Below are 20,059 nucleotides of genomic sequence, written 5' to 3' on the forward strand. Positions count from 1 at the left end.
ACCAATGATTTCCTACAACACAACTACGTCAGTCCTTGATATCTGCAGTCTTCGAGTGTACTACACGAGGATCTTTCAAGCTCTGCAGAGTATGGGCGATCGTTCTTTTCTGGATAGTGGGTGCACTGGTACTACAATATGATGTTACTAATCGTTGACCAACTATCGCCATAGGATAGCAATATGAGCGCATCACGAGTCAAATGCTACGCAGCGAGCGCTTTAATTTTTCGCTTATCTACCGGGTGGCACATATTACCCATCTAAGATGATCTTTTTGAGTCCTTGTCGACTCTGGGGCTGTCTCTAGCTGTGACGGTTCAGGGGTTCTCCGAGGCTTATGAGCGCTGCTTCTCACGAATGCATAGCCGCAGCATTGGGTTTGCCTTCTGTATAGAATTCTTCCAAGTCGGCGTCGCACATCTTCCCTACCGAAAGACGAGGCAGTTGCGAGTTCACAGCATTGAGCGACTCAGGGACTATTGATTCACAACCGTTTGGTGTCCCGACTTTTGGAAGCAGTCTTCGAGTTCCTGTATACTCCCGGCATGACTTTTGCCATACCGGTTCGCGCTTCTTTCGAGCGCACTTTCGAGGTATAAAGGCCTGGCCCCGGCGCATAACCTGGGCACTCAAAGAAACTCGCCATGTTCTCTCAAACTCTCACTGCTCGCACTGATAGCATCGCTCGTCATCTCGAGACGATCTTTCTTTTCACACAAAATGATATCAGAACCACTCTGATACCTGTCGTATGTAACAACTAATACGTGTCTCGCCCCCTCGTTCAATTACACTTTTCAGACCATATTCGCATTGTCTGCGGCTCCCAGATATGATCCCATCCACGCTTTGAATGCTCCTTTGTGGATATGGCTCCACTTGTTGCAGTTCAATCTTGCCAACCAGATCCAGGATCCGGAGGAGGACCGCAAGAACAAACCCTCCCGTCCGATACCTGCTGGTCGCATTTCTGTCGATAGCGCAGCTGATATGCGCTGGGTGATGGTCCCAGTCTGCTTGATGCTGTCGTTGTGGTACGGCACTCAGGCTCTGCTGGCCAGCACCGTTTTTGCAGTGTTCAATATCTGGTACAACGAACTTCACGGTGATAAAATGGGATTGTCGAAGAATGTACTCACAGCCATCATCTACGGGTGTGCGGAGGTTGGAGGAACCGTTGCTGCCGGTAAATCTATCCAGTTGCAGACAATCTATCAGTTTGCTGATCAAGCGTACAGGTTCTTGCAACTCACGCATGGACAAAGTCGGTGCTTTGGCGGTCGCACTCAGCTCGGCAGTCTTTGCGACTACGCTTCATGCGCAAGACTTCAAGGATGAAGAGGGCGATCGCCTCACTGGCAGGTGCACCCTGCCCACAATCTTCCCTAAAGCCGCACGCTTTTCAATGATGCTCGGCATTCCCCTCTGGTCATTTGTCTTGAGCCATATCTGGAAGCTAGATGCGCTCTCTACCACTGCATTTGTAGCTTACGGTGCATATGTGGGGACCCGATTTGTGATGTATGACACAGTAGGCGCCGACAAGCAGTCCTGCAAATTTTATAGCGTGAGTCGAAATATTACTTGGGAGCACACCGAGGTGAAGCTGACAATGGACTTATAACAGATGTGGTTCGCGCTCAGCCATCTACTTCCAGGTTACTGGCGCTTCTTCTATGGTGTTTGAGTATCCGGAGCTGAAAGTCGTATTTATCCTGTCCTAGTGATATACTATTCAATAGCTTATTGTTGTACCACACGAAACAAATTGAAAACTAGTCAAAATTTTGACCTTGGTTAGCTGGTACTTTGAGGGTTGGTTAATCGTAAGTCCACACATTACCTTTGGACTCAGCGATCAGAACCTGTACTTACACAATGACTTGACTTAAAATCGTTCATTGTAAGCCAATCATTTTTCCCGTACACTGATCACCAACATAAGTTGACGCTTGAGACTATCGTCCAAGTCCCTTTTGATTTACTGCAGGCATGGGTACTAACGGGTACTAGGCAATCCGCTATCAGCAGATGTATTTCGGATCACACCTGGTTGTCCAGAATGGCTTGGATCAAAGGTACTTCAGTTTATACGACAGCCCAATGCTATCACGACCTATCGACAGGTGTTTGGATAAATGTTGGACGGGTTGAAGAGCACAATACGAGTGTATGTAAATAATTTTCCATTAGCCTAACCTATGCTCATAATGTCTGGACAAAGTAACAAGAACAAGAACGAACGTCCGAGTGGAGAAGTACCAGACCGACTACGCTCGTGCGACAAGAACTTCGCCAGGTCAATCACTTTGCCTTGACGGAGCTGCGGGGAATAAGTACTAGTGAAAAGAAAGGAGAACGTGTCATATCAAAAGAAAAATCGTTGTAGAGCGTTACAAAGATCATCATTGTCATAAATGCGCGGGGAACATGTGCCGTGATGGAAGTCGCCCGCGACTTCGGGAGATGTTGAAAGGAAATTGCATGTGAGTGATGATAGAAGATGATAGCCGATGCGAAATATGTGATAGGAAGCGATCAAAGTACATGTGAGCCTCCCGCCACAGGGAGAGGCACGTTCTGGTTCAGCCCAGGAATCATGAGCTCGGCGGCCACCTCCTTCACTCTGTTGGCGCTCAGAGGAGTCGATGGTCTTGCTGACGGTGGACTCGGCACTGCAGCAGCAGTTGTACGTGCCCTCGTTCGGAAAAATGTCCTGCAAATCAGGATATAGTTAGGTACAAGGACAAGGCCGACGAATGGAGTAACGCTCACGTTCCAATCTTGATCAGTTCGCTCAAGTGTGCATGTTTCCTGGCTCCCATCATGTACATAGTCGTATGCAAAATCCCGTCTGCGCCTTCTACATACAATGCGACTTGTTCGAGAATCGGGTTTGTGGAGATAGTGAGGAACAATTCATTCCAAATCTCCGGGAGTTGTGCTTTAAGACTGCGTAGTTTTGGGGCATGGCTCAGAGCCTCAGCCAAAGGCCTGGTGGCTGGTGTTGAACTGATTTTAAACGCGAAGTGAACGGACTCCTGAGAACATCACGAATCAGTAAGTTTTGACCGATACGGAAAATAGAAGATCATACAAGGTTAAACCAGCGGGGTACAACCTTTGTAATGCGCTCAAGAAGGTACTTCGGGCGCGTAAGTGTGAGGTATGCATCTGGAATTCTGCGAATAGTAAGATGCTTCAAGTCTATTCGATCTAGTGCATCACATAGGGCTTGAGCATCCTGATCTTCTGCTGCATCTCCCCGAGGATTAGCTTCATAAACATCCATACAGATATCCACATCTTCGATCCTCTCACACGCCCGAAGTACACGAGCGCCCTCCAGCGACACGCAGCCTAGCACGACGCGACGTACCGCACCAGCAATGACCGGCTGGGCGATAAGCGTCTCGAGTACGCGGGCAGCATGGGTAGCCGTCGGAAGGTAGAGAGTCTGATAGTATATGGGAGTACCGATGCGCAGGAACTGCCGCGAAACAAGCAAGGGCGATAGTGGGGCACGTGTGCTGGTGTGTGGAGCCGAGCGGGCTAAGAGTGAGGGACATGGAAAGAATATTGGTTGGGTGTACCAAGGTGGACGAACTGGTAATAGTTGGGGAGGAGTCACACAATCTGCAAGTATACGAGCAAGGAGCTCTTCTGGGAATGAAGATAACGAAGTTGGAACCTGTACAGATGCCATTTATTGAAGCTTCGAAGTTTAAAGGTTTAAGACCTGCTCGCAAGCTTTTTGCTGAGTAGCAGAGTACTTCAGTGACTCAGTCCAAGACTGCAAAATGTTGGTGGTCGTCGTCAACTGATTGGAAAACAGGCTGGGCGTCCGCAGAATTGTGACAGGAAAAATGGCGTTGTTCGGACATCAATCCTGTCACAGGTTACGTCTAATAGGCTTCTACATACAAATCTGTTTCCTCAAGGCTCAAGCGCTCAAGCTTCAGACCATAGCCGCTGAAGCTGAAGCGCCGACTCAAGCGAAGATAGTAAGTAATTAATCATTCCTACACTGGTGAATCTGCCATAGTACTAACACTTTACCTTAAGTCAACACCTCGCCCGCATTGCTTACTTGGAACCCCAATTCACATTCAACCCTTAAAGCTAGGGGCAGGTTGGCGCGAGGCTGCGCTACACATGTGCATTGCACAGCATGTCAATCAAACTCCGCAATGCCTTATAGCCAGTGCACTGGTAACCAATATCAATGTCCATGTCAACCTTCGCGGAAGCAAATTCGCGTCGTTGCTCTTGGCAGCTTTGTGTAACGCATCGATACAACAAAGGTGTTGAGATTATGAATACACTGTCTTCCTCGACTTGGGGCTTCAGATTGACAAATTCCGCATTGCCGTCAAAGGTCAGATTTGCACCCAGGCCTACAGCCGGTAACTGGGCTAGCGTGCCCTTCGGTAGGTGTATAGATGTCAGGTACACTATTCACTCGCTAGAATATTAATATGTAACGCAAGGCTTTATTCGTCAAGCTGTCAGGAACATGCTTCAGTTGGCGTAATAGAAGTATGCGCAGTCCACCTAAAGGTGCGTCGAAATGGCTCGGCTTGTATTTTCAGATTGAGATAATGCATCAGGTTCTCCACGCTTACAGCCGAAAAATGGGCCATCGTTCTTGGCGGTAGAGGGGCAAGCATTACAAGACTCACCATTCGCCGCTGAAACAATTTCCTTCTTCGTCAACTTGTCAGGAAAATGCTCCACGATGCCGGAATACCGTATGGGATAGCAACTCGGTGCGCATGAGACAAAGATAACGCCAAGGTATTTTCTGATTTCATGCTACCCGTACATCACAACCGACTCGCTAATCATACAAGTATTCTCCGATGTGACGAGTTACAGTAACAGCAACCTGACCTCCTTGCATTCCACAACAGCTTAAAATATCCTCACGAACAGCCAGTACTTCTTCTCGTAGTCCCGAGCGCTTGGGGGAGGAGCCGGAGCAGTAACGATCTGGAGTGACGGTTATAAAGCCCCCAAAAGAAGATCACAACAAACAAACCGGGGTGAAGTCTTCGTCTTCATTGAGGACCCACACTTCGTTGATGTCCATTTTATGGATTCTGCAGATGAAGGGGACAAATGAATTCTCGTTACCGGAAATAATGACCATACCCACACATATTTTCCGTCGCCTTCGGTGGAGAACTGGAGCACCTGGGGTTCGACGCTGCCTACGACGTCGCCTGTCTGTAATTTCACGTTGTTAGCAATCTCTCATATATCAACACCAGATAGACCAACCTCTCTATTGATGGTAATATACTTGTCCCTCAATCTATCAAAGAGAGTTGCAAGACCCAGAACTTCGTCCTTAACAAGGAGCTGGACCTATGAGCATTAATGAGTATAGGATCATCAACGTCAATGATGCAACACGTACAACATCACCATCCCTGAAGCCAACAACCGCGCCCACAGCTTCCATGTGGACAAACCTGTTGTTATGCAAAAAATTCTGGATCTTGTAGTCACCGGAAGGTAGCATAATGTGAGGTGTGTTGATAGTTGACTCTGCCAAGTACTGAGTGAGATATAGTTGCTGATAAAAATCAATGGCAGGATACGCTGCAACGTTTATACGTGCCTGAAGGTTCCATCACGTTCTAGATACTGATGCTCAGCATCACCGTTCGTCTGAGTCTCGGTCTTGAGTGACAACTCACTTGGCTCTTCTGGAATATCGTGCGCCCATTGGAACCTGTCATTGAAGCGCAAGCATCATTAGGGATATATTGATCTATGTAGTCTTTCCATGGGTCGCCCACAACCCATGATTATTGATCGCCTTTCTTACCCCATAATCTCCATAAGGCTACGGCACAGATTGTAGCCTATCAGAGGTGATCACATGTTCCATCTGGGCTGTCATGACGAACACTGTGCAGCGGTTGCTCGAGATGAAAAGGAGCCTTGGCCGCATGACGCCGTTCAGCGACGCGTTTTACGTGATCAGAACTTGAATTTCAGAGATGGTACCGATTGTAACCCGAGGCGTCATTATACAAGGTTGGCGAGTACGGTTCGAACAATCTTTTCATGGAGGACCTTGGATCAACGACAGCTAGCATGGAAGATGGAAGATGGGCCCGCAAAGTTACGGAGCGTCCGAGTGGTATTCTGAAGAGAAATCCAGGCATTGGCGGGGCCAAGGCGTCCTCCATGTTTCCATGTTGGAGCTCCATCTTTAAAAATAGATCCGACGCGACCGGAATACTAGTGTACGGCACATTAATATTGCGCGAGCCTGTTCGGAAGCACGATGACAGCTGAGTAAAAGTTTTGGATCCAAACAACTGGATGTCAGTAAGGCACTTGTTTCAAATTTAATAGCAGACGTCACATACATTCGATGATTTTGCTCATGAGGCTCTAGATCTCTGCAAACCGAACAGGCGTATCATATCAAATTGGTTTAATATATTTATTGTGTTTGGCAGCATCATGCACCCTACCACGACCTGCGGGAAAGTTCAAGCCACTGATAGAGATGTCTCCGATACAGATGCCATCTTGGGAAATGTAGCCCTTCACGGAGCCACTCTGGTAGTCGATAGAGAATTTAGAGCCATCCGCGTTGTAGGCAGGGGAAGTATTTGTCTTACCCAGTGTCGAGGATAACCTTGAATGATTGACGTGGGCCCTGGAGAATTGAGCATGAGGTGCTGAGCTCGATCTCAGCAGCGGCGTAATACTGAAACATAGTGAAGTCGAAGTGTGAACACGACGGCAAGTGAGGTAGGACAGGAATACCGAATGAGACATCATACCATGGTTGACGAACTCCTGGTTCCAGACGATGCTATCTTTCTCGGGTGTTGAGTAAATGTTATGCTACGCCCAGCGCCACCAACACTCATCAAAGGGAGTTGTTAGTAAAGAGTCTGTGCGCAGTATTTCTCCTAGTGATTGATCAAGCGACGGTGACATCATCTTGCTGGTCGTACAGCGCAGTATTTCACAACGAGGAATGGGCTCTCGAGCGCATGATCAAGGGAGACTTGTGGGACCTCAGTTGTTACCCGCTAGCGCTGAGGTAAGTGGGAGGAAGACATGGCTGATGGCAAACGCAGAGAGCAGATGACAATAACACCCGCGTAAATTGGTAGAGGTGACACACCTGCCAGGTGAACACTCGAACATCTCGCACTGTCCAGTCATGGAAAGTCACAAACATGCGTCACGATCACGAGCTAATCATACAAGCATTCTCTGGCAACCACTTAGGCCTCCTTGCATTTTTGGAACACCTATTCCGGGGTCCCCATCACGAACCTCCAGTACTCCCCGTCCGAGCCAGCAGTTGCCTGAACAGTGATCTGGAGTGACATTGGTCATAAATAAAGCCAAAAAAGGTCAGCGATGAAAACAAACCGGGGTCCAGTCTCCGCCGTCTTCGAGAACCCACATCTTGTCTCCATTCGGTACACGGATCCTGCGGATAAAGGTATTGAATGAATTCTTGATACAACTAGGACTAAAGATTGCACTCACTCAAAACTGCCGTCCCTGGCATTGTACAATTGGAACACCTGGGGATCGGTGTAGCCTTTGACTTTGGCATCCTACGATTTCACACTGTTAGCAGTCTCGTATCTGTTAACACTAGACAGACCAACCGTCTGGTCGACCCCAAGGTACAACTCTGTCGCAGTATCATAGAAAGTCGCAAGACACTGATTTTCGTCCTTGATATCGACTTTGATCTATGGGCATCGATGAGCACATGAAGCATGTCGCTGTAGTGATGCACACGTACGGTTTGACCGACGTCATGACCAGCGAAGTCCTTATTTTCTGACATGCAGACATATCGGTTTGGATACCCGACATTGACAATCATGTAATCTCCGGAAGGGATCGTGTTGCTCATGGTTGGTTGAACTTGATTCTCTTGAATACTGATTGAGAGGTTGTTGATGAAAACTGCTGAGTGCAGCCTGAGGACCTTTATACCTGGTTGAAAGCTCCATTGCTAGTTCCAGATAGGCCAAAGTAACCCTGAGTTTGGTCTACTCGCTTGGCTTCGGGCACTGATCAAATACCGGATTCCGTTGAAGGCAAATTCTTCATGGAGGTGCGTCAGATGCCCTTCTTCCGAATCACTGTAAGACCGCTGCACGTGCCAGCACTAACCTATATCGTTGTAATTATTCCTCGGGTCGCCTCCAGTTCATTGTTCTCGTAGAGTGATGAGTGCCTTGTTACTGTTCGGAAATACTTCGGTTCGCAAAGCTCCCGAAAACAAGGTGCGTGCAGCGTAACATGGGATAAGACCTCGAAAACCTTTTCAGCTATAAATTTGCCTCTGATTACCCGAGTAGTAGGAACAGCGGTGGCGAAAACCTCTTGACCACGAACAGGACAAGTTGACTTTCTGGCCCTCGCCAATGCCAATGACGATTCGTCTACACAGAAGGCGCCACCTAAACTTCAATCAACTCAACCTACAACTCAGGTTGTTCATCACCTATCTTTTTGCTCATCCAGAACACCCGCCATCTGTGCTCATCTAGCTTCCAAGTCAAGTTTCATCAGTGCATGGGGTGGGGTGCACCCTCCACTGCACCAAACTCCACTTGTCCATTACCTTTGCTGGTGATTGAAGGTGTGCTTTTGGCATCCACACCCTCATATGGTCACCATCTTTGTTCTCCACCAAACTCATCCCACCAACAATGCCAGACATGCCATTGCCAAGTTATTTAGCATCAATGTCACCAGCCTCAAGCACATCTCCCCCAGGTATGGAGAATTGTACTGCTCACCAGGTATTCCAAAACAAGAGCCTGTGCTGGTGCCACTGCCACCTCTGCCACACCCACAAGCTTGCTTTCCAGATAAAAATGAGGATTCCCCTTGCAACTATTACAGGATGACCTGGACCCTCTCACACTCATGAACAGCAACTTGAATGGCAATGATGTCTTCAACATTGACATCCATTTTGGGACCCTTCATCAAAGTTGTATGAGCTTAGGACATAGAGACATGTCTCCACAATGTTCAATGTTTGTTGTGATCAATTTTTTCTTGAATCACCCAGTCCATCTTGTGTGGTTTACCAAGTAGAATAAGGCTAAATAAATGCTTGGTCATTTTCCTGGTGACTGTGCAAAAGCAGGAGGTGGTGGGAGGACCTCTGGAGGTAATGCTCTGGTGTGATGGGAGCTGGTGAGGTTTTGAGGCATGGAGGCAGCGCCAGGTTTTGTGTGGTTGTGGTTAGGCTGAGTACATAGGTTGGAGGTTTGGTGTGGTAGGCCAAGCTGCGCTGAGCTGCCAAGTTTTAATTCTGCTCAGCTACCTTCAACAATAGTTGAAGAAGACTTAAGTGTACTGCACATTGAGTCTCAAATGTTACCAACCAGCACTTTCAGTGAGTAGGTGATAGGATGGGTAAAATGTAGCGTAGGACTGCTGCAGATGCATTGTGTTGTCAAAAGATAAATGGACTTACTTAGGAATACTAGAGAACACCAGTCATGAGGAGTTGTGGTGTCTAGGGCTAGCCCTCAAGCCATGGCTTTCAGTGAGTGGTAAGTGCTTGATGCAGGTACTGCTCTAGTCGATGTTTGAATGTTTGGGTTTGGTGTTTTTACTTAATCATCAAAATCATTTATTCATACATACCTTTGGTTCCTCACCTCGAGCATAAGATTCTCCCCTTACCCTCTCATGACCGTTTGGCTATGCTGTTTCCCCCCAAAACACCCCCAGCAACTTTAACACCTGCCTTTCGTGATCGGCCCTCAACAACAACTCGCCTACAAGCGAAACAGAAATCGCACAGCCAATGCAGATTCTGAATTTTGTGTCTTTACATCAGTGCCTGCTGCTCAAGACCAGCTTTCATCTGACTTTTTGGTGGTTGAGTCTGTTGCCTGTTACACGATCACTGTCTCCAATACTATGAACTGGGAACTCAATTGACGCAGATATGAAGACTCTCTCCCACACAAGTTGCCTGTGCTCATTACGAGCGTAAGTTCTTAGTCTCCCGTAAGTATACGTGCACCTTTTCCTCCCCGTTTCAGCGTGGTGGCCTCTCTTCCATCAGCACACATTCCTTCTATATAATCAACCTTGTTACTGGTCCCCTCTTCCACATGCACAGCCACACCTCCAACACATCACGTTATCCTGCCTTTCCTCCAGCTGGGTCTCAGCGTTCCTGTCATCTGTCCGATCTAGAAAATCAACGCGATCTTTTATGTCAACCTTGGTAAATTCAGCGCTGATTCATCTACCTTCCAGTGCTCACTCGTCTTCCACGTAGATGGACTATGATGTACTCGCTCGACCACCACGAGTGTCGTCGAGTGTGTCATATGCAGGTGCCAGCTGAGTATAGTTACCCTGTCTCGGATACACGCTTGTTAGCCACCCTTGCTCGATTGTTCATCTATTACTAATACTATCAGTTCTCACTTCATGCGTTGCGCAGATCCCTGACGCCGTCATCCCGCACAGGCTTGTTGTCTCCTAGACTCGTACTCTCCATCTATCTGATACGTGTGATTATTTATTGATCATGTCAGTTCTTCCCTCCCCCACTGCTAATATGTACAACCTGTCGGTTTATGTCATTGGCGCATATTTTCTTAGGTGAAGCTACGGCCTGAACCGGAGCTGTCGACAAGGGCCTGGTCTATGATCCGAGGAAGCCTGAGCCCTATCAAACAGAGCCGGGCTGTGCACATCGCCGGTTGGCAGACGTCACATATGTTTGATGATTTTGCTGATGTCAGGCTCTAGATCTCTGCAGACAGAACATGCGTATGATATCAAATCATTTCAATATATCCATTGTGTTGGCACCATATGCACTCTACCACGGCCCGCAGGAAAGTCCTGGTCACTGATAGAGATGTCTCCGGTACAGAGACCATCTTGGGAAACAGCCTTTCACGGAATTATTCTGGTAATTGGTGGAGAACTTGGAGCCATCCGGCGCGTTGTATGCGGGGGAAGTAATTTCATTTCCCAGTGTCGAGGATAGCCTCGAATAATTAACGTGGGTCTCGAGAACTGAGGTGCCAAGCTCGATCCCGGCCGAGGCATAATTCTGACACATAGTGAAGTCGAAGTGTGAACTCGACGGCAAAAGAGGATGGCGCGGAAATACTGAAGGAGACACCGTGTCATGGCTGACGAACTCTTGTTTCCAGACGAGGCTGTCTTCTTCTTGTGTTGAACAGATGCTACATCTAGCGTCATCAGCACGTGTTAAAGGGAGTTGTTGGTAAGGAGTCCGTGCAGTATTTTCCCCAGTGACTAATTAAGCGACGTTAACATTTTGCCAATTGCACAGCGCAATATTTCTCAGCGAGGAATGGGATGTCATGCGCATGATCAAGTGAGACTCCTTGCGGGAGCTCACTTGTTACCTGCTGAGGTAAGTGAGCAGAGGACATGGGTGATGGCGAACGTGGAGGGCAGATAACAATAACACCAGGTAGAGGTGGCACATCTCTGACAGGTGAGCACTCAGACATCCCTCTGTCCAGGCACGGAAAATCACAAACATGTCTTGCATACATCACGATTACGAGCTAATCATACAAGCATTCTCCAACAAACGGATCACAGCAACAGCAGCTGACAGCTACTACTTAGGTCTTCTTGCATTTCAAAACACCTATTCCACATTTTCGAACGTCCAGTACTTATTATCCGAGTCAGGAGCTGGCTCAACAGTGATCTGGAGTGAGGTTGGTCATGAATAAAGCCAAAAAAAGATCAGCAATGAAAACAAACAAAGGTCCAGTTTCCGTCATCTTTGAGAACCCACACTTGGTTGACGTCCTGTGGATGGATCCTGCGGATGAAGGCGATGAATGAATTCTCGATACAACTGGGACCGAAGACTGCACTCACACAAATCTGACGCCGTCGTCACCCGACAACTGGAGCACCTGTGGATCGTCGTAGCCTTTGACTTTACCATCCTATGATTTCACGCCGTCAGCGATTTTGCACCTGTCAACACCAGACAGACTAACATCCAAGTCGCACCCAAGGTACTTGTTTGTTGCAGTATCAAAGAGAGTCGCAAGATGCTGAACCACGTCTATGACATCGACTTGGATCTATGGGCATTGATGAGCATGGGAAGCACATTTCCGTAACGATGCGTGCGTACGATCTGAGCAACGTCATGGCCGACGAACTCATTGTTTCCTGACATGTAGACGTATCGGTTTGGATACATGTAATTGGCGATCTTGTACTTTCCGGATTCAATCATGCCGCTCATGGTTGATTGAAGATTCTGTTGAGTACTGATTGAGAGGGGCTGTTGATAGAAACTGAGGACAGCCTGAGGAAATGCTGCGACCTTTATACCTGGCTAAAAGCTCCATCACTAGTTCCAGATAGGCCAAAGTCAGTATCACCCCTCTATCATCCGAGTCTTGGTCTTGGGATCACAGGTGCGTTAAGTGCTTCCTGAATTGAGACTTACCTACATTATCAATGACCTAATCATTCCTCGGGTCGCCTCCGGTTCAATGTTAATATTGATCTCGTACATTCCTAGATGCACTCGAACACCTCCTTCTTACGCCGCCGCGTCCCCATTTCAAATGAGGGTTGTAACAACTTGAAGCAGAGTGACCAGTTCGCCGCTACTCGTCTTGGTTCCCAGAAGTTGGTACAAGCATTGCCTATGGAAGACCCCGAGGAGCCCACGTTCGTTAGCTCCAACAGTTGTTCTTTCGCTGATGGGCCGCGTCTCTTGCTTCCCAACACTAGTGCTGCACCCGCTGGTACGCTGCTCACTGCTCTGAATATCCACGTACATTCCGAGTCAGTTCAACGCCTTCGTTCGACAAAAATCATCTCACTTTGTGTAGTCCAATGTCTCAATTATCCAAGCGCCCACTGTTCACACTGCTCAAACACACCATCGGCCCATCACCATCACGCCCTTGTCTCCACTCATTCACCCCTTCGACATCAATTATGCGAACGCTTCGATGCCGCCGCCCGTGAAGGACCGTCGATCTTTATCAAAATACTCGTATTATCACGTCATATCACATGTGTGGTCTTCACGTTCGTTAATAGAAATTCCCCCAACCGGGCATTGTATCGTCCATGACCCACTACTCTACAGCTCCATGCAAGGCACTGAAATTGTTCAGTTGATCTTGAATGGGAGAGATATACAGATGGATTCTCTACCTTGATTTGTACTTACACGTCTGCTACTACTTATTTACCTCATCACTAGGATTGTAGTATGTACATCCATCTAAAAGGCGCAGACCGGCCATACAGCTGTTTTTAGTTGTAAACGAAGGTATGAAAACATTTTTTTCCATTATGTGCAAGGTGCCGGTTCCTGAACGCTCGGAACCAGCCGTTTGCCTGACCTCAATGATTATGCGGTATACAAAGCTGGATTGTCTGATCCCCGTGCATCATAAACACTTGGTGTTACTCGGATCCGACCTCGGTGAGTCTTCATCACGTCAACGACAGTTTGAATGGAAGATTCACTGCACCCCTGAATAGCCAACTTCTGGGAATCAAGAATTTTCGGCCGAGTAGCGGGGAACTGGTCACTCTGCTGCAAGTTGTTACAACCCTCGTTTGAAATGGGGATGCAGCGGGGTAAGAAGGAAATGTTCGACATCTGGGAATGTAAGAGATCAATACTAATAAACCGGAGGCGACCTGAGGAATGATTAGGTTGATCATTGATAATGTAGGTAAGTCTCATTTCGGGAAGCACTTGACGCACCTGTTATTCCAAGAGACTCAGATGATGGAGGGTGATACTGACTTTGGCCTATCTGGAACTAGTGATGGAGCTTTCAGCCAGGTATAAAGGTCGCAGCATATCCTCAGGCTGCGGTCAGCAGTTTCTATCAACAACCTCTCTTAATCAGTACTTAACAGAATCTTCAATCAACCATGAACAACATGATCAATCCCGGAAAGTACAAGATCGCCAATTTCAAGTATCCAAACCTATACGTCTACATGACAGGAGACGGGGACTTAGTTATGCACACCGTTGCTCAAATAGTACGCATGCATCGTTACAACAACGTGCCTCCCACGCTTATCAATGCCCATAGATCCAAGTCGATGTCATAGACAAGGTTCAGCATTTTGCGACTATCTTTGATACTGCAACAAACAAGTACCTTGGGTGTGACTTGGATGTTGGTCTGTCTGGTGTTGACAGATGCGAAATTGCTAACAGCGCGAAATCGTAGGATGGCAAAGCCAAAGGCTTCACCGATTCCCAGGTGCTCCAGTTGTCGAGTGATGACGGCGTCAAATTTGTGAGTGCAGTCTTCGGTCCCAGTTGTATCGAGAATTCATTCATCCCCTTTATCTGCAGGATCCACCAACAGGACGTTAATCACGTGTGGTTCCTCAAAGAAGGCAAAGACTGGACCCCTGTTTGTTTTCATTGCTGATCTGTTTTGGCTTTATTCATGACCAACCTCACTCCAGATCACTGTTCAGCCAGCTCCCGACTCGGACGCGAAGTACTGGAAGTTCGAAAAGGTGGAATAGGTGTTTTAAAATGCAAGGAGACCCAGGTGGCAGCTACCAGCTGTTGTTGCTCTGACCCGTCTGTTGGAGAATGCTTACATGATTAGCTCGTGATCGTGATGTATGCGAGACATGTTTGTGACTTTCTGTGCCTGGACAGTAGGACAGTGGGATGTCCAAGTGTTCGTCTGTCAGAGATGTACCATCTCTACCAACTTACGCCGATGTTATTGTTACCTGCTCTCCACGTTCGCCATCACCTACGTCCTCTTCCCACTCGCCTCAGCAGGTAACAACTGAGCTCCCGCGAGGAGTTTCGTTTGAGGGTGTGCATGAGACCCCCTTCCTCGCTGTGAAATATTGCACCGTGCGATCGGCAAGATGATATCAACATCGCTCGATCGACCACTGGTCGTTCTCACTGGGAGCGTAATCTATGCTCAGTTGGATGTCACCATGTCACCCGCTTCGGCGAGGCGGGGTATAAAATAATGTACGACGCACGACAGTACGGGTATTAGCGCCGCTAATTTTATTCGGGGGGGTCCTTTCGTTCGGATGCAGCACGTGTCGTCCACACCGTCTAAATACAAAGATGCATGATAGACCACCAGTGGCGCTGAAAGCGTTTTGCGTCACTGAGCGGAATACCATGCGTGCAAAAGTGATAACAAAGAACGCCATACTGGAGGTAATCGGTCGGGTTTGCCTAAAGTCAATCATCAACTATAGCTGAACTCCACATGAGAAGCGCATAGACCTGGGGAAGACTGTATATGATGGCTAGCGACTCCGTTCCAAACACCGGGTGTGACATTCTTGTCGGAAGTACGTTCTGAGAGAGATCATCAAGTCTGTTAGCAGTAGAATGATGAGAGCTAAATCATCATACTACCCAAATTCTGATCCTTCCTCTGACTGTGGTGGACCAGTATGAATCCTAGGATCACCACTTCAACCCTGGTCATTGCCGAGATATGACTAAATGATCTTCATTGTCTGTGTGTCATCAGTGACAACTCGAAGCGCAAGAAAAGTAAAATTTATGTTGAGCACTACGGTCGCCTGGTCAAAGTTTAGACAATGGTACAGAAGATAAAACATGCACGCACAGTTAGTGCCAGACTAGACCAATCATCATTCAGCTTAGCTATAAACCGCTTCAAGAGGATGTAATTGATTATTTTGTCTGCCCGGGTGCCATCAGGCTCCTTCGTGTAGTTACACGGCGCATAGAAAAAGCATAGGGATACAATTTGGATGGACACGGAATGTCGTGACTTTTTTCTTGTTAAAGATTGCCTGGTCAGAGTTTAGGCGCGCACCAGGCAGGCAGCCCGCAAAAATTGAAGAACTTAGGCCCATGCTGTCAAAATGGTCTGAAATAAAGCGAGAAGAATATATAGCACGTAGCGTAGCGAAATTCCTATGAAGCACGCTGCAGTCTGATGTGAGTAATCATGGAGTGAAACAAAGTAAAGTTCACTTACCTATGATGCACTTTGCACGCAGGAACGGCTCGTCGAGTCCACCTGATTGCGCCATCAGGATCACCTGCAAACTATACAACACGGCTTGATACAAACTGCCAACCTTTGAGGCGATCCATGAGATCGAGCGTTTTTGCGAGTTCTTCCTGCTCGAATGGAATGAGTGAAGTAGTTGAGGTGATGCTATCTGCACCAGACCCATGAGAGTTACTGACAGCAAAGCACGCTCGCAACCTACTACCTACGGCATGGAGGATCATTGTTTCGAGTTTTATGGTGACCAAGGACCAATTGTTGAGGGAAAGATGCAGTTCGTCCTAAGTTACATCAGAGGCTGATCAACGAAAAACTCAAAGTCATACAAAATACATTACATCGGACTCGGAGGGTCCATGAACTCGCCTGTTACTCCCACCTTTCTAATTTAGTAAAGCAATACCTAAGACGCCTGCTCACCCTGGTTTTAAGCTGAAAAGCGTTATTTGTGAGGACCAGCGAATTAAGGTGACTTAGAACGTCAACTTAAATATCATATTACCCTTGGGTAGCACGCGGGAAAGCTGGCACAAGACTTTGACAAAATAAACAAGTCACATGACAGCCTGAAGGTGAAATCAACACTTTGAAAGACGTTTTATAATTATAATTTTCAGAATGAGCGAGTTTCACGTTCTATCATGATCCGTCTCGTCTGACCAGGTTTCGCATTATCCTCATTTCTGACCGCCGTCGGCCACACTCCAAGCTCCATTACTTGTAGGTTTTCACTGGGATTCAACGTTTCGCATGGCCAGTGTAGATTCCGAATTCGGTACCTTCGTATCGGTGCCTGCTGCTCAGGACTAGCTGTCATTTGACTTTCCGGTGGTCGAACCTGTCACTCGTTACACAATCACCATCCCCAATACCATGAACTGGGAACTCAGTTGACGCAGATATGAAGACTCTTTCTCCTCCCCCACACAAGTTGCCTGTGCTCATTACGAGCATAAGCTCTTAGTCTCCCGTAAGCATACGTGCACCTCTTCCTCCCCATCTCAGCGTAGCGGCCTGCCCTCCATCAGCACACATTCCTTCTATGTCAACCTCATTGTTAGTCCCCTCTTCCACATGTACAGCCACGCCTCTACATATGCCACGTTATCCTGCCTTTCCTCCAGCTGAGTCTCAGCGTTCCTGTCATCTGTCCGATCTAGAAAATCAACGCGATCTTTTATGTCAACCTTGGTAAATTCAGCGCTGATTCATCTACCTTCCAGTGCTCACTCGTCTTCCACGTAGATGGACTATGATGTACTCGCTCGACCACCACGAGTGTCGTCGAGTGTGTCATATGCAGGTGCCAGCTGAGTATAGTTACCCTGTCTCGGATACACGCTTGTTAGCCACCCTTGCTCGATTGTTCATCTATTACTAATACTATCAAGTTCTCACTTCATGCGTTGCGCAGATTCCTGACGCCGTCATTCCGCACAGGCTTGTTGTCTCCTAGACTCGTACTCTCCATCTATCTGACACGTGTGATCATTTGTTGACTATGTCAGTTCTTCCCTCCCCCAGTTGCTAATATGTACAACACGTTGGTTTGTGTCATTGGCACATATTTTCGTAGGTGAAGCCGCCTGAGCCGTCAAGAAGGGCCCGGTCTACGATCTGAGGATGCCTGAGCACTATCAAGCCGAGCTGGACCCTACCACAACCCGCAGGAAAGTCCTGGTAACTGGTAGAGATGTCTCCGGTACAGAGGCCATCTTGGGAAATAGCCTTGGAGTCACTCTGGTAGTTGATGGAGAACTTAGAGCTATCTGGCGCGTTGTATGCGGGGGAAGTGATTTCATTTCCCAGTGTCAGGGATAACCTTGAATAATTGACGTGAGCCACTAGAACTGAGATGCCGAACTCGATATCAGCTGAGGCATAATGCGGGAACCTAAGGAAATCGAAATGCAAATACGACGGCAAAAGAGGATGGGGCGGAAATACCGAAGGGGACACCGTGTCATGGCTGACCGACTCTTGGTTCCAGATGAGGCTATCTTCCTCTAGTGTTGAACAACTGCTACGTCCAGCGCCACCCGCACACATCAAAGAGAGTTGTTGGTAAGGAGTCTGCAGTATCTCTCCCAGTGACTGATTAAGCGATATTAACATCATCTTGCCGGTCGCACAGCACAAGCGAGACTCCTTGCATAAGTTCGGTTGTCATGCGCTGAGGCGAATGAGAGGAGGACATTTGTGATGGCGGACACGGAGAGCAGAGAACAATAACAACAGTAGAGGTGGCACATCTCCGACAGGCGAGAACTCAGACAGCCTGAGTCACGGAAAGTCACATATGTCTTGCATACATCACGATCACGAGCTAAACATACAAGCATTCTTCGACAGACGGGACAGAGCAACAGCAGCCCGCTGGCAGCTGCTACTTGGATATCCAGCTCCTTGCATTTCGAAACACCTATTACGCCTGTTCGAATTCCCAGTACTTCGCGTCCGAGGGGGGAGCTGCCTGAGCAGTGATCTGGAGTGAAGTTGGTCATAAATCGAGCCAAGAAAGATCAGCGACGGAAACAAACAGTAGTCCAGTTTCCACCGTCTGCGAGAAACCACACGTCGTTGAAGTCCTTTGGATGGATCCTGCAGATAAAGGTGCGAATGAATTCTTGATACAACTGGAACCGAAGACTGCGCTCACTCAAATTTGACGCCGTCGTCGCTGGACAACTGGAGCACCTGGGCGTCTTTCTGGCCTTTGACTTTGCCGCCCTGCGATTTCATGCCGTCAGCAATCTCGCATCCGTCAACACCAGACAGACTTACCATCTGGTCGATTGCAAGGTACAATTTTGTCGCAGTATCATAGAGAGTCGCAAGATGCTGAGCCTTGTCCTTGACATCGACTTTGATCTATGGGGATTGATGAGCACAGGAAGGACGTCGCTGTAACGATGGACGCGTACGACTTGACCGACGTCGTGGCCGACGACCTCCCCGCTTTCTGACATGTAGACGTACCGGTCTGCATACAAGACATTCTTGATCTTGTATTGTCCGGAGGGGATCATGTGGCTCATGGTTAATTGAATATTCTGTTGAGTGCTGAGTGACAGAGGGTTGTTGATAGAAACTGACGACAGCTTGAGGGTGCACTGCGACCTTTATACCTGACCGAAAGTTCCAGTACTAGTTCCGGATAGGCCAGAATCAGCACGACCCTCCATCCAAGTCTTGGTCTTGGGGATCACGAGTCACTTGTGTTCGGGCACTGATCAAACACCGGATTCCGTTGGAGGCAAGTTCTTGATGGAGGTAGGTGCAATGCTTCCAAATCACTGCATCGGACTGACCTCCAAACATTATTGACCTAATCATTCCTCGGGTCGCGTCCGGTTCATTATTCTCGTACATCCCCAGATCGAGTCGAACAGCTCCTTGTCACCCCGCAGCATCGCCATTTCAAACAAGGGTACAAGCATGACCAGTTCCCTGGAGCTTATTACTCGTCCGAATTGCTCGTACTTGAAGCGATGCAATTCCAGGGGGCCTGAACCAGCGAGGACGAGTGACGGGATGGTAGACTCGTACAAGCAGGGCAATTGAGTTGGTCCCGTGAGTAGCATTCAGGGGTGCAGTGAATCTTCCATTCAAACTGTCGTTGACCTAATTGACACTTGCCGAAGTTGGGACCGAACAACACCAAGTATTTACGGTAGAGTGTCAAGCACGCTGTTATGTATTATGAGAGAGATGCTCAATTCTAAAAGTTCGAGTTCACCTGAGGCTGGGATCCGAGCATCGCTAAGCGTCGCTAAACCTGTCCTAAACGGGACTCGTACCTAAACCTTACGGCGCCAACACTTGGTCTAGCAAATTATCTACAGCCTGAGGCAGTCTTAAAGCGTATCCCAAACCTCACTAAACCTTGACATCCACGTTCCTAACTCTCAGCAGGCCTGACCCCTCATTAAGTAGCAATATATAATCATTGATTCCATTCTTAAGTGAGAGATGAT

The 20,059-nt window shown here is 47.9% G+C and overlaps 9 protein-coding genes across 9 annotated transcripts; 3 read left to right on the plus strand and 6 right to left on the minus strand.

The window, feature by feature from the left end:
• Nucleotides 1-647: 647 nt before the first annotated feature.
• On the plus strand, nucleotides 648-1,690 carry BJ212DRAFT_1482488 (UbiA prenyltransferase family; the record flags this gene model as incomplete). Its single annotated transcript, XM_041340425.1, has 4 exons — nucleotides 648-752; nucleotides 805-1,189; nucleotides 1,242-1,570; nucleotides 1,631-1,690. 4 exons carry the CDS (start codon nucleotides 648-650, stop codon nucleotides 1,688-1,690), a joined length of 879 nt encoding a protein of 292 aa, XP_041191346.1.
• A 1,084-nt stretch (nucleotides 1,691-2,774) lies between these two features.
• BJ212DRAFT_1275061 (uncharacterized protein) lies at nucleotides 2,775-3,709 on the minus strand (the record flags this gene model as incomplete). Its single annotated transcript, XM_041331192.1, has 2 exons — nucleotides 2,775-3,044; nucleotides 3,101-3,709. 2 exons carry the CDS (start codon nucleotides 3,707-3,709, stop codon nucleotides 2,775-2,777), a joined length of 879 nt encoding a protein of 292 aa, XP_041191347.1.
• A 1,208-nt stretch (nucleotides 3,710-4,917) lies between these two features.
• BJ212DRAFT_1482490 (uncharacterized protein) lies at nucleotides 4,918-5,530 on the minus strand (the record flags this gene model as incomplete). Its single annotated transcript, XM_041340426.1, has 5 exons — nucleotides 4,918-4,995; nucleotides 5,045-5,105; nucleotides 5,162-5,232; nucleotides 5,287-5,373; nucleotides 5,426-5,530. The coding sequence occupies 5 exons, from the start codon at nucleotides 5,528-5,530 to the stop codon at nucleotides 4,918-4,920; spliced, it is 402 nt and encodes a 133-aa protein (XP_041191348.1).
• A 1,685-nt stretch (nucleotides 5,531-7,215) lies between these two features.
• BJ212DRAFT_1578252 (uncharacterized protein) lies at nucleotides 7,216-8,267 on the minus strand. The gene is made up of 7 exons (XM_041342212.1): nucleotides 8,179-8,267; nucleotides 7,999-8,109; nucleotides 7,802-7,943; nucleotides 7,662-7,748; nucleotides 7,537-7,607; nucleotides 7,417-7,477; nucleotides 7,216-7,361 (listed from the first exon to the last, which is right to left on the minus strand). The coding sequence occupies exons 2-7, from the start codon at nucleotides 8,013-8,015 to the stop codon at nucleotides 7,293-7,295; spliced, it is 447 nt and encodes a 148-aa protein (XP_041191349.1). The 5' UTR covers nucleotides 8,016-8,109; nucleotides 8,179-8,267; the 3' UTR covers nucleotides 7,216-7,292.
• A 3,413-nt stretch (nucleotides 8,268-11,680) lies between these two features.
• BJ212DRAFT_1300982 (uncharacterized protein) lies at nucleotides 11,681-12,298 on the minus strand (the record flags this gene model as incomplete). The annotated part of the gene is made up of 5 exons (XM_041333069.1): nucleotides 11,681-11,743; nucleotides 11,800-11,860; nucleotides 11,920-11,990; nucleotides 12,045-12,131; nucleotides 12,185-12,298. 5 exons carry the CDS (start codon nucleotides 12,296-12,298, stop codon nucleotides 11,681-11,683), a joined length of 396 nt encoding a protein of 131 aa, XP_041191350.1.
• A 282-nt stretch (nucleotides 12,299-12,580) lies between these two features.
• On the plus strand, nucleotides 12,581-13,232 carry BJ212DRAFT_1482493 (uncharacterized protein; the record flags this gene model as incomplete). The annotated part of the gene is made up of 2 exons (XM_041340427.1): nucleotides 12,581-12,838; nucleotides 12,897-13,232. The coding sequence occupies 2 exons, from the start codon at nucleotides 12,581-12,583 to the stop codon at nucleotides 13,230-13,232; spliced, it is 594 nt and encodes a 197-aa protein (XP_041191351.1).
• Nucleotides 13,233-13,962: 730 nt separating this feature from the next.
• On the plus strand, nucleotides 13,963-14,577 carry BJ212DRAFT_1482494 (uncharacterized protein; the record flags this gene model as incomplete). The annotated part of the gene is made up of 5 exons (XM_041340428.1): nucleotides 13,963-14,076; nucleotides 14,130-14,216; nucleotides 14,271-14,339; nucleotides 14,412-14,459; nucleotides 14,515-14,577. 5 exons carry the CDS (start codon nucleotides 13,963-13,965, stop codon nucleotides 14,575-14,577), a joined length of 381 nt encoding a protein of 126 aa, XP_041191352.1.
• A 1,334-nt stretch (nucleotides 14,578-15,911) lies between these two features.
• On the minus strand, nucleotides 15,912-16,306 carry BJ212DRAFT_1482495 (uncharacterized protein; the record flags this gene model as incomplete). The annotated part of the gene is made up of 3 exons (XM_041340429.1): nucleotides 15,912-15,994; nucleotides 16,047-16,088; nucleotides 16,150-16,306. The coding sequence occupies 3 exons, from the start codon at nucleotides 16,304-16,306 to the stop codon at nucleotides 15,912-15,914; spliced, it is 282 nt and encodes a 93-aa protein (XP_041191353.1).
• Nucleotides 16,307-17,636: 1,330 nt separating this feature from the next.
• Nucleotides 17,637-19,120, minus strand: BJ212DRAFT_1300985 (uncharacterized protein; the record flags this gene model as incomplete). Its single annotated transcript, XM_041333070.1, has 6 exons — nucleotides 17,637-18,176; nucleotides 18,419-18,567; nucleotides 18,640-18,683; nucleotides 18,742-18,812; nucleotides 18,867-18,953; nucleotides 19,007-19,120. 6 exons carry the CDS (start codon nucleotides 19,118-19,120, stop codon nucleotides 17,637-17,639), a joined length of 1,005 nt encoding a protein of 334 aa, XP_041191354.1.
• Nucleotides 19,121-20,059: the final 939 nt, after the last annotated feature.

The sequence above is a fragment of the Suillus subaureus genome (genome assembly GCF_016647635.1).
Source record: "Suillus subaureus strain MN1 chromosome Unknown BJ212scaffold_23, whole genome shotgun sequence".
NCBI classification, from domain to species: domain Eukaryota; kingdom Fungi; phylum Basidiomycota; class Agaricomycetes; order Boletales; family Suillaceae; genus Suillus; species Suillus subaureus.